Here is a 17818-nt window from a genome sequence, read left to right on the forward strand (position 1 = left end):
TTTTCTTCAGAGAAGCTTGTGGGAAACCTCCCTCATGCATAGTCAGTCTTCTGTACCCGCAATCTTTGGATTTTGACTCTAAAATAATGTTTACTACATTGTACATCAATTTGTCTTTTATATGTCTGTTTTCCTAATTAAACTGTGAACTAAAGAGCAAAAAATATATAGTAGTTTTTATTTATGTACAATGCTTAGTATATCATAGAAGCTCAAAATGCCTTTGGAATTACTGTTATTTGTTTAATGCACTTCTGAAAGTTGTACATACAAATTTCATACAACACACATACAAAAACACATAATATAAAGAATATACACATTCTTATACAGTGCTATTCCAGTGAGGGTAGCTAAAATTACTGACAAATCTCTAAGAAAATATGGCTTAACAAAATGTTTCCTCATTTGATGTTTTTGCTTATAACACCTAAATTTGAAAATTTTATAAGCATGAAAACTTGTTTCTTTAGTTTTCCTAATGGAAATTTACTGTTCTTCAGGTACTTTAAATTTTTTAAATATATACTACCAGAAATTCACCATACTAATAATCCTATTGTTTATACCATATAATTTTCTTTCTGAAAACAGATTACATTTCTAACAAAATTTAGTGCTGTACTGAGAGCTTCATGCTACCTCAAGTACACTGACCTCTTCAAAAGCTCCAAGCATATTTGCAAAAGCTTTGACGCCAGGTAAACTATTGAGAGGATAGAGAAATTGAATCCTTCAAGAATACTTTTCTCTTGTGTTAATTACCATATTTGTGAGATCGTAACCATATTCCTAAGAAAGCTACATCAGGTTTATAAAAGGCTATATCTTGAAAAATTAAACATTTGAGGGCCATTATTCACTGTCTCCATGCAGAGGGCTAGCTATGAATGTAAGTAGCATAAACAGAAAACTCACTAAATAAGCATATTAGTTATACCTTTCTGAAGGCTCTTCAGAAACATCCTCATAATCATTACGTGGGAAATTCCGAAGAGAAGGTTTTACCTTCTCTGAGTTAACTTCATTTTCAAAAACCTACAGACATAAGAAAGGAAACAAATTATAGCCCTAGTTTTAGAAAAAATATGGTTTAAAAGAAACGTGATTTCTATAGCTACTTAAGAAGAGTGAAAAGATCAGCAATAATGGAATTATAACCACAATCACATAGTATAATTCTGCTTCTAGAAAATCACTTAACTGTATATCTCCCTATAAAATATTTTTCAATCTGTCAAAACAGTGCAGAGTACTATGTAAACAGAAGTTATTTATACTGAATTACTCAAGTGATTTTTCAAAACTAAATTTTTAAAAAGCTTCGTTTGAGAAAAAATAGATTTATTACTTCAGCCCATAAGAGATTTTCTTTTAAGTGTTTACCACGTTTTGTTTACTGTGAATATAAAATTCCTGCCACTATATTTATCTTTACTTTAGTACTTGCACCATCCAATCTACTAATTCTAAGTATTTCTCCACATTTCACTGCCCAATTTTGCACTGGAGAGACTTCAGTCTTGACAACTCGCAGTGCCAGTGCCCCAGTCATCATATACACACGTTTCCTTCCTTCCTTGTCTAATACCGTCTTGCCATACTTGACCTTCTGTTTTCTCAAGAACATCTTTTGAATCAGCTGATCGAATCTCATTCACACACAAAAATAACTTTGGGATTATTATTGAAATTAAGTGATATGAATTTTTAAATTTAAATTGGAAATAAGTGATATATTTATATATTAAGTATTATTATCCACTAATATGATATAGCTACCCAGCAAACACATTATAAAATATTCTCAATAAAGACAATGTACACCTTTTCTTAGATTTACTCCTAAACACTTTAAGTGGCACAATTGTAAATGTAATGTTATAGAGTAGACCTTATATTTGCTACACACTGCTCGGTCCACAAACCACACGTTTTTACATCTAGTATTTTTGTGTACATTCCATTCTAAATACTTTAAACATCCATTATGATTTCTTCTTTGACTAATGAGTTTACTAGTGTTTGCTTGGTGTATATTTAATTTTTACTTTAAAATCACAGGAAAATGTCCACCTAAGATTCCTTCTCATTAAATTATGTAGCTAACCAATACATTAAATGAAATGAGCTTCACAGAGTTGAACTAGTTTTGAAATCAGTACTGATTGGGAAATCCCTAAAAATTAATTTCAGGATAATTAAAATTGAAATGTAAAAACTGTGGCTCCAGTGGGATGGAGGAAAAGAAGTGGGACAGTGCTATTACACAAACATGATCCCACTTCCCTCCTATGAGGCATGTTTAAAAGTCATTTGAGTACAATTCATTTACTTAGAAAAAGTAACATCTGGGAGTCCTAACACAATTTAAACCTGAGACATCTTTCAAGTCATGGTTCAAAATCAAATTGATTATATTTATTTTTTAAAGAAGCAAACTGTTCTAGATGGCTGCAATTCATTTTAAGGTTGACTAACATATGTCTGATTGAGTGAAATGTGATTTTGCTAACAATACCAAGAACTAACAAGGAAAAACATAATAAATTATCAAGATGGCAGAACTTTTGGAGATTGCTCACTGAATCAAATTAATATCAAATTTTTTTAAACATTAGAAAATGTTTTCTGAGGAGCCTAAGTTAGCTTTCCTGTACTCCATGAAGCAAGGATTTATGAGGACAAAGTGAAAACAGTAACACAGATAGGAGCCTGGTTTCTAGTCTGTGACTCAAGAGTTGTATGATCATAGACAAATTGCTTCAGCTTTCACCTCTAAAATGAGTGCCGGCATAAAAATGTCTTTAACAGGCCAGCTGTGGTGGCTTATGCCTATTATCCCAGCACTTTGAGAGGCCGAGATGGGTGGATCACTTGAGGCCAGGAGCTCAAGACCAGCCTGGCCAACATGGTGAAACTCTGTCTCTACAAAAATCCAAAAAATAGCCTGTCTCAAAAAAAAAAATTAGTAATGCTCCAAATCTAACCAACTTCAGGTCTATAAGTCGAGACAATTTCTAGGGGACAGCATCTATCTGAAAGGACATAAAAACGGCTACAATATCCAATTGTTTCATGAAGTATAAGAAAAACAAGTTCTAATGAAATCAGGTAATTTTCCCAGCACTCTAAAAACCATCCAGGAATGTTCTAAGATCCTTTTTTCTAAAAGGAAACTTTAAAGCGTATCAGAATTCATCCTAGATAGGCCAAGCTATAACTTAGAAAAAAAAAAAAACCAAAGTAAAAATATAAACAAAATCACAAAATGTGCTCAGTTCTAGAAGAAGTCAAATAAGACTGTAAGACTATACAAAGGATCTACTTGGGCCATTCTCTGAAGGTGTTCCCTTTCAAATTGTCTCTGCTTCAAACAGGAAACCATTCTGATCAGAGAAAACTATCAAGAGTGAGCTAAGAGCCCAACATGGCACTAACAGCCATAGATTCCCAGCCAAAGATGTGATGGTAGCCCTGATGTGCCCAACTTAAGTATAGCAGAGAACGGACAGGAGATAATAACCAAGTTACAATGTTGTTCTTAAAAGCGGCACTCCTGCCCATCAGGGGTGGAGGTGGCAATTGAATGGGGGAAGTGGTAGAAGCAGTATTTGGTCTGTGTACTGACTTTATCTCTATTTACTGCTGTAACTTACAGGAAATGAGCACAAGGCCAGCATCATCATGGCAGTTCCAAAGCTCTAGTTGACTAGATAAGAGAAAAAAAATGCAAAGCACCCACCAGACTAAAATCCATTTCCCTTTTTTTTTGTTCTAACCCTAGCACTATCTCCACAAATGGGGTAATGTGTTGAAGTAAGAGGTTTTGTCACAGATTTTTCACAGCCCTCTACTTTTCCATAGTTTGGAGACACCCAATCATGCTGTCTCAAATAATGAAAAAGTCCACAATCAATACATCTAAAGGTGCTTCAAACTTCATGTGAAATTTATTTTGTATCTTCATGAGTAGCACAAAACAAGTGCCTGTAAAATTTCTAGAGTAGCATTAGAAAATGCAATTCACTAGAAACTTGGCAAAAAGTTCCACTCTTTCAAATCCCTATTTTGGTCACTGTCAACACTACAGTGCAAAGAATTAAGAAATTATTTTGGTGAAAACAAAATAGATACCCATTTCCCAGAGAGCATAGTCAGCAACTTAGGTATTAGCCAAAATTAGTAGAGATCCCTCTCCTTTTAGTCTTACCTTTGATCTAGGTGTGTTTTTCTTACTTGATGAAGGCAAAGTCTCCCTGAAATTCAGGTCTTCTGCTTCAGAGTCATTTCCCTCATAATCTTTTACTGAACAAAGCAGGGGAAAAACTGATCAAATAGAAAACACTACACAGAAGGAAAAATGGAGACTTAATGAGAAAAAACAAGCTACATGAGGGGAATTTTCACCTCCTTTTCCTGTTTTCCAAACACCCCATCTTTACCTCCTATGGTAATCATCTCTTTCCCCCCTGCTTTGAAAAAAGCAACATAGCAAAGCTGATCCTTCTTCTAGGATTATCCTCAAGGAGTTGACTTTTGAGCAGTTCCCTTGTTCCTCACTGCCATATTATTCAAGAAAGTACTCTTCAAGTAAATCCTAGATATTTACAACCTGCAGAACCCATGCATTGGGATCTACAGAATACAGTCTTCTGTGTTTCAGAGTCTATTTCTTGAATAAAGAATACTGTGTTACAAGAGTCACACTTTAACTTCTTGTATTATTTATAATTCATAAGTTAGCAAGCAATATGTTAAATTATATAGAAAATTGTTTTCAGCTTTGTTGAAGAATGTAATATGAATCATCCCAAGGAAACTCTGGGTTTCTTAAATGATTGTTCCTAACTACTGTGTAAATTTTACTGCACAGACTCTTTCAGATAAGAAGCCAAGAGAGAAAATTTTCTCTGATCTCAGTATTGAGCACTCACAGTACTGTTTCTCATACCGTGGCAGCATGAAATATTACAATTTAGAACTTCTGTGACATGGCATATTACAAAATCAATAAAAATATAGTAAACAAGCACTATGGAATTGAAAAAGTATGTTCCTGAATGTGTGTTAAAAAGGAAATCTAATAGAAATTATGAACCTTTATAACATATGAATTAATTTTATAAATTAAAACATTAAGAAATGTCAATGAAGGGACAACATATCAAAACTAATGTGAAGTAGCTAAATGAGTATTTAGATAGAGGGAAAATGTATAGATTTAAATATGTTTACAAAAAAAGTAGAAAAAAAACCTGATATAAATGAGTTTTGTATTCAATCATAGAGGCCAAAGAAAAACCAAGGAAACCCAGAGAAACTACAAAGGAGGAAATCATAAAGAAAACTATAATAATAGAAAATAAGCCTAAAGAATCATCAGCAAAATTCAATACACTAGTTCTTTGGAAAAAAAACTTAAAAATACACAACCCTCTTTCACTACCAATCAATGGAGAGTAAGTGCACAAATGACATTAAAAATGAAAAAGAATCACTTCTCAGCCTTTTGGCTAAGATCAAGTGTGAAAATGAAAAAACGCACAAACACAGATGCAGCTCACATTTTTAAAGGCAATAAGCAAATACTATGAGAAACTTTAGGAAAATCTGATGAAATGGAAACTTTTATAAGAGAATTGTAAGTTACGAAAATTTACTCCAGAAGATGTAGAAAGCCTAAATAGTGTAATAACCATTTAAAAAGTCAAACCAATAATCAAAAATATCACTCCCAAGAGGAAAAAGCATCTGGGCCCAAACAGGTTTCCAGATGGCATTTTATCAGACTTTCAGTGAAGAAAAATCTCTTTCTTATGCAAGCGGTTTTGAAAATAGGAAATTCCGCAAACCTAGGAAGAAGCTTCAAGTGCTAGAAAAAAAAATTAACAGAAAAAAAAATTAACAGAAAAAAGTCTATAAGAAATATAAACAAGCAACTCATAGAAGGTGACTTACAGGCCAGTCATGTATTTTTAAAAAGTCCAGTCTCACCTGACAAACAAAAAATGAAAATGGAAACAACCTACAACTTCCTTTCATTTATGCTTATGAGAGATTTACTGTAATAGGACTTAACCACAACTAATCAGAAAATACGACAAAATATATAAAACAATAATTTTCAGACCTTGAACAACAGATTGTGATCCCAGAGAGAATGGGGTGAGCCTTCTGGTTGCTCCAGATCATGGCCTCCAGGAGTTTGCAGGCTATAGCTCAGAAAAGGAATCGGAGTCCAGTGATTCACCGATTGAGAAGAAAAAGATCAAAGTTAGGAGAGGCTGAGGCAGCCAGAATTTGTAGGGCAGAATAACAGGGAGGCCTGTTATTATATTATTATTATAATAATAGGAGGGAGCTATACAGAACAAGAGAAGTCTAAGTAGCTGCAAAGAAACCCCCTCATGTATTTTGCAGAATGTGGATATGCTTATATGAAGGAAGACAATCTCTGACACTCAGGAAGGATCACTGGAAAGTAGCAAGCCACACAATTCCTAGAAACAGTTCATATGAGCCAGAATTAGGAGACCCTGCAATACAGGGACATTGAGGATAGTGCACAGAAGAGATACCTCTTAGTAGTAAAACCATCCTTGGAACAGAAGCTCCTTAGGGCCACCTATAAAAAAGGTGAAGAGCAAGCCTCAGACAGGATCAGGTTAAACTTCAAGTAACATAACTACGAGGCAGAAAAACCCAACATTCTTTAAAGAAATACCAAGGCCGGGTGCGGTGGCTCATGCCTGTAATCCCAGCACTTTGGGAGGCCCAGGCAGGTGGATCATGAGGTCAGGGGTTCGAGATCAGCCTCACCAACAAGGTGAAACCCCATCTCTACTAAAAATACAAAAATTAGCTGGGCATGGTGGCGTGCACCTGTAATCTCAGCTACTCAGGAGGCTGAGGCAGGAGAATTGCTTGAATCCGAGAGGCAGAAGGTTGCGAGACAGAGCGAGATTCTGTCAAAAAAAAAAAAAAGAACAAGAAAGAAAGGAAAGAAAGAAAGAAAGGAAAGAAAGAAAGAAAGAAAGAAAGAAAGAGAAAAGAAAACATCTAGTACCAAAATCATGTAATTCACAATGTGTAGTAAACAATTAACAGGTATGCAAAGGAATAGAAAAGTATAACCTATAGCCAAATCAACCAATCAATAGAAATGTACTTAGAAGTGACAGATGATAAAATTCAGAAAAAGGAACTTTTTAACTATTATAAGTTTTTAAAAGGTGATCAAGGAAATAAAGAAAAACATGATACAATAGAGATATAAATAATGTAAAAATAAGATATGCTGAAATTTCTAGAGACAATGTATCAACTAAAAGAAATTAACAGCAGATCAGGCAGTAGAGAAGGAAAAAAATCAGTGTCTGTCAATATACAGCAAGAGTGTATCCAAAATGAAGCACACAGTAGCAAAAAAAAAAAAGAGACTGAACAGACTCAGCAAACTGGGACAACGTAAGTGAACTAAAATTTCTGTAACCGGAATACCAAAAGTAAAACAAATATGAAGAAATAATAGCTGAAATGTTACCAAACTAGATGAAAACTATAAACCAACAGACCAAAGAAGATCAATAAAATACAAGTGTAATATATGAGCTTATAGAAAAATCACATTCATGTATGTCATATTCAAATTACTGACAAGAAAAAATGCCAGAGAAAACAGACACATTCAATATAGAAAAACAAAGATAAGAATGATGGATTTCTCATCAGAAATCATGCATGCTAGAAGATAATGGTGAGACATTTTAAAGTATTGAAAGAATATAGAATTTTTATAGAATGTCAGTATAGAATTCTATACCCTGAAAATATATATATTTAAAAAAATGACTTCTGTAGACCAATAAAAACTAAGATAATATCCAGCCTGCACTAAACAACAACAACAAAAAATTAAAGGAAGTTTTTCAGACAGAAGCAAAAGGATAAAATATGAAAATGTAGACCTATACAAAGGAATGAAGAGTGGCAAAACTGGAAAATATATGAGCACATAAGACAAACTCTTTCACATGTTCTAATTTCTTTAAAAGATAACTCAATTTTAAGGAAAAATAATCTATTGTAGGGTATAAAACACTCACAATAAAATTGGTATCAATAATAGCATGAAAGGCAAACTGGAGGAAATGGAAATATCCTACGTTCCTACAACTATATGTGAAATGGTAAAGCAGTCCCTGCTTACCCACAGGGAATGTGTTCTAAGACCCCCAGTGGATGCCTAAAACTTAGGCTAGTACTTCCTGCACTGAAGTCTTAAATCACTCAAAGTCATCCATGAGAGTTAAAATCAATTTCTCCCAAATGCCTGTTAATGTTGACATTTTGATCTTCTCCCATAAATCACAAATGTTCTTAACGGCATCTAGAATGCTGAGTTATTTCCAAAAGGTTTTCAATTTACTTTGCCCAGAACCATCAGAAGAATTACTATCTATGGCAGCTAAAGCCTTATAAAATGTTTCTTAAATAATGAGACATGAAACTCAAAATTATTCCTTGATTTCTAGGCTATGGAATAGATATTAAATCAGAAACTAAATCAGTAATTTTTGAAAAACCTACCAATCAGAAAGAGCCCGGGCCAGAAGGATTCACAGTCAAATTCTACCAGATGTATAAACAAGAGATGGTACCAATCCTACTGAAACTATTCCAAATAATTAGGAAGAGGGACTCCTTCCTAACTCATTCCATAAGGCCAGCATCATTCTGATACCAAAACCTGGCAGAACACACGGTCTAATATCCAGAACTTATAATGAACTTATAAATGAACAAGCAAGAATCAAACAACCCCGTTAAACAATGGGCAAAGGACATGAACAGACACTTTTCAAAAGGAGACATACACGTAGCCAAGAAGCATAAGAAGAAATACTCAATATCACTAATCATCAGAGAAATGCAAATCAAAACCACAACGAGATACCATCTTACACAAGTCAGAATGGCTATTAGTAAAAAGTAAAAAAAAAAAAAAAAAAAAAGTTGTGAGGTTGCAGAGAAAAGTGAACACTTATACACTGCTGATAGGAGTGTAAGTTCAACCACTATGGAAAGCAGTTTGGAGATTTCTCAAAGAACGTAAAATAGAACTACCATTTAATTCAGCAATCTCATTACTGGGTATATGAAGGGATATAAATTGTTCTGTCATAAAGACACAAGCACATGTATGTTCACCACAGAACTTTTCACAATAGCGAAGACATGGAATCAACCTGCATGCCGTCAACAGTGGAGTGGGTAAAGAAAATGTGGTACATACACACCGTAGAATATTACACAACCGTAAAAAAAATGAAATCATGGCCAGGTGCGGCAACTCATGCCTGTAATCCCAGCAGTTTGGGAAGCCAAGGCAGATGAATTACCAGAGGTCAGGAGTTTGAGACCAGCCTTGCTAACATGATGAAACCCTGTCTATACTAAAACTACAAAAATTAGCCGGGCATGGTGGCACACTCCTGTAATTCCAGCTACTCAGGAGGCTGAGGCAGAAGAATTGCTTGAGCCTGGGAAATGGAGATTACAGTGAGCCAAGATCACACCACTGCACTCCTATCTGGCTGACAGAGGGAGACTCTGTCTCAAAGAAACAAACAAACAACAACAACCACCACAACAAAAACAGAATGGAATCATGTCCTTTGCTGCAACATGGATGCAGCTGGAGACCATTATCCTAAATGAATCACTACCTGGGTGATGAAATCATTTGTTCACCAAACCACAGCAACAAGCAATTTGCCCATGTAACAAACTTGCATATGTACCCCCAAGCCTAAAATAAAAGTTGGAAAAAAAAAAAAGTCTACAAAACAGTTTGGGTAGCTTCCCATGTGTTCCCATATTCTAGCATAATTGATTTAGCATTAAAATTAGCTTTTTCAGAAAAGTTTGCAACTGTTAAAGGATGGTTTTCAGAAAAAGAAAATCATGGCTCTCATACAGATATATAAATGAACATGTTACTTTATTATATTCATTAATCAGTGAGGGAACCAGGCAGATATTATTTAAAAAAAATTTTTTTAAACCCATAATACTGTGTGTTAGTCTGTTTGCATTTATATATAGGAATGTCTAAGGCTGGGTAATTTATAAAGAAAAGAGGTTTGTTCTGGCTTGTGGTTCTGCAGGCTGTACAGGAAGCATGGTGTTGGTATCTGCTTCCAGTATCTAACCTCAGAAGGCTTATAGTCATGGCAAAAACTGAATGAGGAGCCAGCATGGTGAGGTAGAAAGCAAGAGAGAAGGGGAGATTCCAGACTCCTTTGAACAACCAGATCTCACAGGAGCTGAGCGAGCACTCACTAACTACCAGGGTGATAGCACCAAGTCATTCACGAAGGATTTGCCACTATGATCCAACATCTCCCACCAGGTTGGGGATTACATTTCAACATGATTGGAAGAGATAAACATCCAAACTATACCATACTGGAAGTCCTTGCCAGAGCAATTAGGCAAGAGAAATAAATAAAAGGTATCCAAATTGAAAAGGAGGAAGTCAAATTTGTCCCTGTTTACAGATAACATGCTCTTATAAATGCAGAAACCTGAAGAATTCACCAAAAAACTCCTCTTAGAACTGATAAACAAATTAAGTAAAGTTGCAGGATACAAAATCAACATGCAAAAATCAGTAACATTTCTACACACCAATAACAAACTACCGGAAAAAGAAATCAAGTAAGCAATCTCATTTACAATAACTACAAAAAAAAAAAAAACCTAGGAATAAATTTAACCAGAGATTAAAGATCTCTACAATAAAAACTATAAAAAAATTGATGAAATAAATTGAAGAAGACACAAGCCAAAGGAAAGACATCCCATATTCATGGAATGAAAGAATAAATATTTTTAAAATGACAATATAACCAAAGGAATCTGAGAGCTCAATGCAGTTCCTATCAAAATACCAATGATATTTTTCAGAGAAATGTTAAAATCCCAAAATTCACATGGAAGTACAAAAAATGCTCCAAATAGCCAAAGCAATTCTGAGCCAAGAAAAACAAAAACAAAATAAAAACAAGCAAACAACAACAACAAAAAAAGAACAAAGCTTGGGGTATCACACTACCTGACTTCAAAATACACTACGAATCTATAGTAACCACAAAATCATGACACTGGCATAAAAACAGGCACATATACCAGTGGAATAGAATAGAGAACCCAGAAATAATTCCATATGTTTATAGCCAACTCTTTTATGACAAGGCACAAAGAACATATATTGGGGACAAGAGAGTCTCCTCTATAAATGGTCCTGGAAATAACTGGATACTCCTCTGCAGAATAAACTTAGACTCCTATCCCTCACCTTACACAAATATTGCATAATCTGACTTAGAGATGGAATCCAGGCTCACAAAAGCAGATAGCAGAATGGTGGTTGCCAGGGGATAGGCGAAGGAGGAAATGGGGAGTTGTTGGTCAGATGGTATCAAGTATCAGTTATACTAGATGAATACGTTCTGAAGATCTGATGTACAGCATAATACATACAATACTGTATTATAATGATATTTGCTAAGAGGGTAGATCTTATGTTTGTAATACAGACATACACACACACACGCAAAAAGAAAGAAAACGGTAACTACGTGAGGTGGCGGATATGTTAGCTTAATCGTGGTAATCATTTCACAGTATATAGACAAATCAAAACATCAAGTTGCACAACTTACGTATACACAATTTTGTCAATTATACCTCGATAAGGATTGGAAAAACACTTCTAAGAAGGGAGCAATAATAATGACAAGGAGGGCAGGTAGAAGAGAGAATAGAAGCTGGGCTGAATGTGGAAGGAATGAGAAAAGGCATTAAAGACATACTGAAAAATGATGGCAAGCTAGTAATGTTTTAATCAAGACAATGATAATATGGGTCGGCTGGGAGACAGCTGACATTTAACTAAATAAAAAACCTTAGAAATGTGTAAGCCCTGAGTTCACATCTAACAAAATTATGAAAACAAACAGCTTTGTGGCAGATTACAGGTTGTTTTTACTGTCTTGTTATTTTGTGTTTTGATGCTTTTTTGTACTTCCCAAATTCTTCACAATAAACCTATAGTACATTTATAATCAGGAAAAAAATGCTATTTGAAAAGAGTAAAGTAAAACACTAGAGTCTAATTGTTGTTACTCTAAGTGTGATGGCTTACTAGAAATGCAGTCTCGCCGCCCCCCCGCACCTCACCAAGACCCAGGAGATCAGAATATGCAAGATAATAATCCACAGGTGGTCCCTATGCAAATCTACAGTCTGAGAGGCACTGCTGTAGCTCCTCCTGATCCCATACCCACAAAAGTAGATGATGCACCTACCAGACTCTGCTCTAAAGTCCCTAGGTGAAGACATGTTCCCATCCCCTAAATTAGACTGGTAAAAGGCTTCTTCAGAAACGGAGCCTTAGTGTCCTGTGAGTCAGGCCAAAGGTCTAATTAGTATCCTGGGGGCCAGCAAATAATTTTTGTTCACCTAGTAAAACATACAAAGCCAAAGATTTTTCTGTTAGACAACTGGAGCTATCACAGCTTTGACATATTATTACTCAATTCAAAATATTTAACACAGTGCAATTTTAATTAAAGACAATTAAAATAAATTTCATTTGAAATTTTATCAAATAATTTCAGGATGTTTCTTGAGAACTGGAGATACGCTTATTTATTCAAATACCAGAGCTTAAATATGCTATACCTTGCATTCCACAAATAAATATGTGAATGGCCCTCCACTCCAATGATAGATCTCTTTATATAAACACACACACACACACATAGACACACAAACACAAATGCAATCAGTGTCACTCCATGGAAACTCAATTATTTAAATGCCACACCTAAGCTAAATTAGGTGCTGAGAATTCAGTACTGAATAAATAAGAATTAATTACAGAGCCCGTCTTCAAGGAGTTCTTGTTCATTCAATCTATAAAACGTTCTTGCACAGAATAAATATTTTTTTCTTTTCTAATTCTTCCCATAAGGGGCCTGTAAGGCTATGTTACATTGCTCCCATTGGTTAAAATACCAAGAATACTTTTTGTCTGGAGACCTTTCCATTAACTACCTGCAAATAAAATGGTATTACTGTAATCTGAATCTAAAGTGAATGTTGTGAAACAGATTTATTTTAAAACTTTGAGATACAGGTGCTAAAAAATTATTTAAGGCTGGGTGTGGTGGCTCATGCCTACAATCCTAGCACTTTGGGAGGCCGAGGCAGGAGGATCACTTGAGTTCAGGAGTTTGAGACCAGCTGGGACAATTGGGCAAAACCCTGTCTCTACAAAAATTAGATGGGTATGGTGGCACACACCTGTGGTCCCAGCTACTCAAGAAGCTGAGGTAGGAGAATGGCTTGAGCCTGGGAGGCAGAGGATATAGTGAGCCGAGATCATGCCACTGCAGTCCAGCATGGTCAACAGAGCCAGACCCTGTGGCAAAAAAAAAAAAAACTAAAATGTGAAAGTAAGGCAAAAAGATAAGTGGAATGTCACTTCAACGTCGTAAAATAATGACAGGCCATCCCAAAGATTACTTATGTGGGGAAATTGTACTTTATTAAGTTCATTGTTTACTACTGATTAAAAGTCCTAGACTTAATGCAATTATAAGGTAACCTATAGATTTTTGTCCAGCAGTGATACAAATAATTTCTATCTGATAAAGTAACACTAAAGATTATAATTTATTTCTGTCTGATATTAACCAAGTTTTCTTAATCTAATCTAGCATTCTTACTCTAACATTGGTTCAAAATGCCAGTGAAAAACCTAGATCCTCAAACTGCTCTTTGAACTACCTTTGCCATCTTCCTGGTTTATTCACTAATTAATACATTGAGTAAAATGTTTAACCTGGTTTCATTTCAAATTTGTATGAGTCACATTTTTAATTTTTTAAAAACTCTACTTTGACAAGGGGAAGAATATCTTTTTTAAATAGGAGGAGGGCTAGGCACAGTGGCTCACACCCTTAATCCCAGCACTTCGGGAGGCCGAGGTGGGAAGATCACTTGAGCTCAAGAGTTTGAGGCCAGCCTGAGCAACACAGTGAGACCTCATCTCTACCAAAAATTAAAAAAAAAAAAAAGATAGCCAAGTGTGGTGGCACTCACCTGTAGTCCCAGCTACTTGGGCGGCTAAGGCAGGAGGATTACGAACCTGCGAGATAGAGGCTGCAATAAGCTATGACTGTGCTACACTGTACTCCAGCCTAGGCAACAGAGCAAGACTCTGTCTCAATTAAAAACAAAAACAAAAGGATGGCAGTGGTCTTGTGACTGGTAATGAGGTAACAGATTTCAGTGAGGAGCCCTCCCTGGAAGCAGACATGAGATCTTAAGGACCTCAGAATTAACTAAGAACCTCTAAGAATGACACCTAAGCTTCTGCCTACCAACTATGTGATTGAAAAGATACAAAATAGTACAATTTTAATTAAAGACAAAATAAATTTTGTTTCAAATTTTATCAAGTAATTTCAAGACACTCCTTGATAACTGGAGATACTCATTACTAATTCAAATACTAGGGTTGAAACATGCTATACCTTGCATTCCACAAATAAATATGTGAATGGCCCTCTACACCAATGACTTATCCTCTTTATGTAAATACACACACATATTAGTAAGATCTCTCTAATGCACAGATGAATAGACTAAAATTCATATCAAACCATACCAACAGTCAGTTGTTCAAACCTTCCATCAGAACAGCTTTGATCAGAAATGCATGCCTAATCCTAGTATTTTAATAAACAACAGTGCAGCGAGTCACAGATAACCCTACAGAAACACAAGAAATAAACTGGATAAATTTCCCTTTCCTGACATGTTTTCTAGTGTATCTTAAAATAGACAAAACAAAGCAATATTAAAATGATTAACATTTAATTCAATTTTGAGTTGCAGCTACTGTAGTAAATCAGTAATAGGATCATACAAGTCAACATCAACATGTGTACTGAAATTTTAAATAACCTAGAAAAGTAAACTATATGATAAAAACAAAATCGTCATTTGCAGAAGAAAACTTTTCAGAAAACATAGTGCAAGCTTTTACCATATTTCCCACCTCCCTTCAAGCTTGGCTAAGTAAGCCCCTGCAAGTGCTTCCCCTATAAGCTCCATGTTTTATAATGATTTCTGGACTCATCTCCTCGGGTTGGACCATAAGCATCTTGAGGACAGAAACTATAACATTTTCATTTTTGAATCTCCAGCCACTAAACTAACACATTGGAGACATGCAAGAAATGTTTGAGGGACTAATTAGTTAATTCCATAAAGAACGTGTATGTATCACCAGGTAACTAATCTGCATGTCCACATCAAGAGCTCTGAGACGTCACAGAGGTATCACTTGAGTGATAGGCACTCGGTCCCTGAGGGAAAGATAGTGAAAGATACTGAGGGACCAGTGGTCAGGTCCGTAAGACATAGGTTTCCTTCCAACTCCTGGGGAAGGTGCCATAGTATAGAAAATAGAGAATTAGCCCTGATAAAAGGGAAATCCTTTAAAAAGTATTACTTATTCTATGATAGAGCACTGAGGATAGAGGAACAAAAGCTCCAATATGAAACAAAGCGATCCCATCTAATCATAAAAAAAAAGAAAAACTACAAGTGTTTGGTTCGCTCAGGAGACAAAAGCAAAACAGCTTTCCTCAGGTGACATAATTGGAGAATCCGTGAATACTGTACATATTCTCAAATTCTCAGCCAGGACTGTATTTTCAGTCTATCTCAAACTCTCTCAAAACTGAAACAGGTGCTAACAAAGACTATTTCTTCACAGTGGACTTTGGGTTGGGTGCAAGATGCGAAAACATACAATTTAAGATGACATGCTCAGCACCTTGGGCCTCTGGCAATTCTTAGCACCAGAGCTGGGGCTACCTCGAAGTCTTGCGAAAGTTCTATCACACACTACTCCCTGAGACCTATACTAGCCTGGAGAGAAGGGAATGAAAGAAGTCTCAAATGTTCAATAGTGACCGACTCTTGCCCTACCTGTAGTCACCCCAGGGATAAGAGTTCTTTCCTCTGAAATCTGTATTTCCTGTGACTAATTTCTCAGTACAAGCTTCTTAGGCTACTAGTAATTCTTTGGCAGGTTTTATGCCTTTTAATAATGATTTTTAGTTTTTTATAAAGAATGGTGGTATTGCTTTTTCTGATTATAAATGTAACCATTAAGAAATGTCACTCCACGGTTTCTTAATCAATCATTCTCTGTAGTATGTGAGTGTGAGGGCTGGGGGCTCAGAGGGAAGCAGGGAGAAGTGAAGTGCTGAAGTGCTACCTCCAGAGCCACTGACGGTTCGCCCAGTGCAATCAGGCAAAACAAGAAAAATAAAATAAAAGGATTAATATTGAGGAGGAAGAAAGAAAACCGTCTTTATTTGCAAGGTTAAAAGCTTTATATATAATTATACCTCAATAAAGCTGATTTTTAAAAAGCTGCGAAAAGATAATGTACTTCAATTAAAATAAAATATAGAAACACTTGTATAAAGACAATATCAAGTGACTAATGTAAGTTTAAACATTAAAAAATAGTTGCTACCCACCCATCATAGACATGAGAACAAACTGTCACCATCTGTGTTAGCAGCCAGCTCACTAAGGATTACTGTCAGCATCCATTGGAACAATGGAAGACTTAACGTTCCAAAGGCACTGGAACCCTATGTCAACAGTGCTTCACCCCTTGAAACCCAGGCACTGATGATACAGTTGCCATGAGCTACGTTCTGAGTAAATACTTTTTCAGTTATTAGAATGGTTCAAGTAAAAGTAATGAATGACTTAAGACATCTTTCCGAAATGACTCTGTTATCTGGATGCTTCTGCTATTAAGGTGCCAAGGCAAACAAGCTTCTACTGTTTATTTCATTCATGATATAAATTGCTTTGGCATATTCCCTCCAACCTCCTGAACCTCAGGTCCATCCGTTTGTCTATCTGTCTGTTTAAACTTCTTTTCTTCCCTCCTTCCTACATTCCTCTCTCTCTCTTTTGGAAGTGTACCAGTAACTACAAGAGGGTGCTTTATTTCAAAACACACAATGCCTGTACCTCCAATCACTGTTACCAAGCAAAAAAAGTTCACTGTTTAATGTGTTAGAAGCCAGTACTACGGCACTGGGTTTTTGAGAAAAGAAAGACTTTTTTGTAGGTCAACCAACAGGGAGACAGGATTCTAGCTCAAATCTGTCTCCATGTACTGTTTTTAAGGCAGTATTTTTATTAGAACACATTTAGGGAGTGAATTTGGGGATAGCAGGAGATTGGCAGAAAGAAAAGGGTGGCTGAAAAGGCTTTGGGCATGTGCAGTATCTCTTCATGCTGTCTCATGGGTCACATGTGTAAATTCCGGGGGAGTTAGTAAAAAACATGCAGTGGAAATGTGGGCTGTGGCGTCAGCAAGTTCATACTATGTAGACTCTAGTTTGCTATATTGGTTCCAACTGATTTCAGCCAGTTTTGTTATCTTAAAAGTGGAGAGAATTTCAGTGTTTCAGAAAGTTGTTTTTGTTTTTTGTTTTTATCAACCAATCCTATAAATTCAAGAATTCCTCTTTGCCATTGATTAACTCTTTGGGGCATGGTTTCATTAGTAGACCTCGGCTTCCATACTCCAAAGAACTACTTATTTACTGGGTGCAGCTGAACCATTTCCATAACTGAGATCATGTAAGTCAGGAATGTATACACATTACATATGTGCACAGACAAAAGTTTATGACTT

The 17818-nt window shown here is 35.7% G+C and overlaps 1 protein-coding gene across 4 annotated transcripts in view; it reads right to left on the bottom strand.

The window, feature by feature from the left end:
• Nucleotides 1-17818, bottom strand: part of PTPN20 (protein tyrosine phosphatase non-receptor type 20) — a 117591-nt gene that overhangs the window by 74307 nt on the left and 25466 nt on the right. For 3 of the 4 annotated variants that reach the window (XR_004436608.1, XM_033209112.1, XM_033209114.1), the window contains exons 3-6: nt 14179-14224; nt 12378-12531; nt 4214-4308; nt 941-1038 (exon numbers count right to left, since the gene is read on the bottom strand). Coding sequence is in view for 2 of the 4 variants with exons in the window: in XM_033209112.1 (XP_033065003.1) it covers nt 941-1038; nt 4214-4308; nt 12378-12411 (227 nt within the window). In the remaining 2 variants the exon portion in view is untranslated. Of the gene's footprint in view, nt 1-940; nt 1039-4213; nt 4309-12377; nt 12532-14178; nt 14225-17818 lie in introns of those variants that run through there. The other variant, XM_033209113.1, reaches the window with a different exon arrangement.

Source organism: Trachypithecus francoisi, unplaced genomic scaffold, assembly GCF_009764315.1.
Source record: "Trachypithecus francoisi isolate TF-2019V2 unplaced genomic scaffold, Tfra_2.0 Lachesis_group9, whole genome shotgun sequence".
Classification (NCBI taxonomy): Eukaryota; Metazoa; Chordata; class Mammalia; order Primates; family Cercopithecidae; genus Trachypithecus; species Trachypithecus francoisi.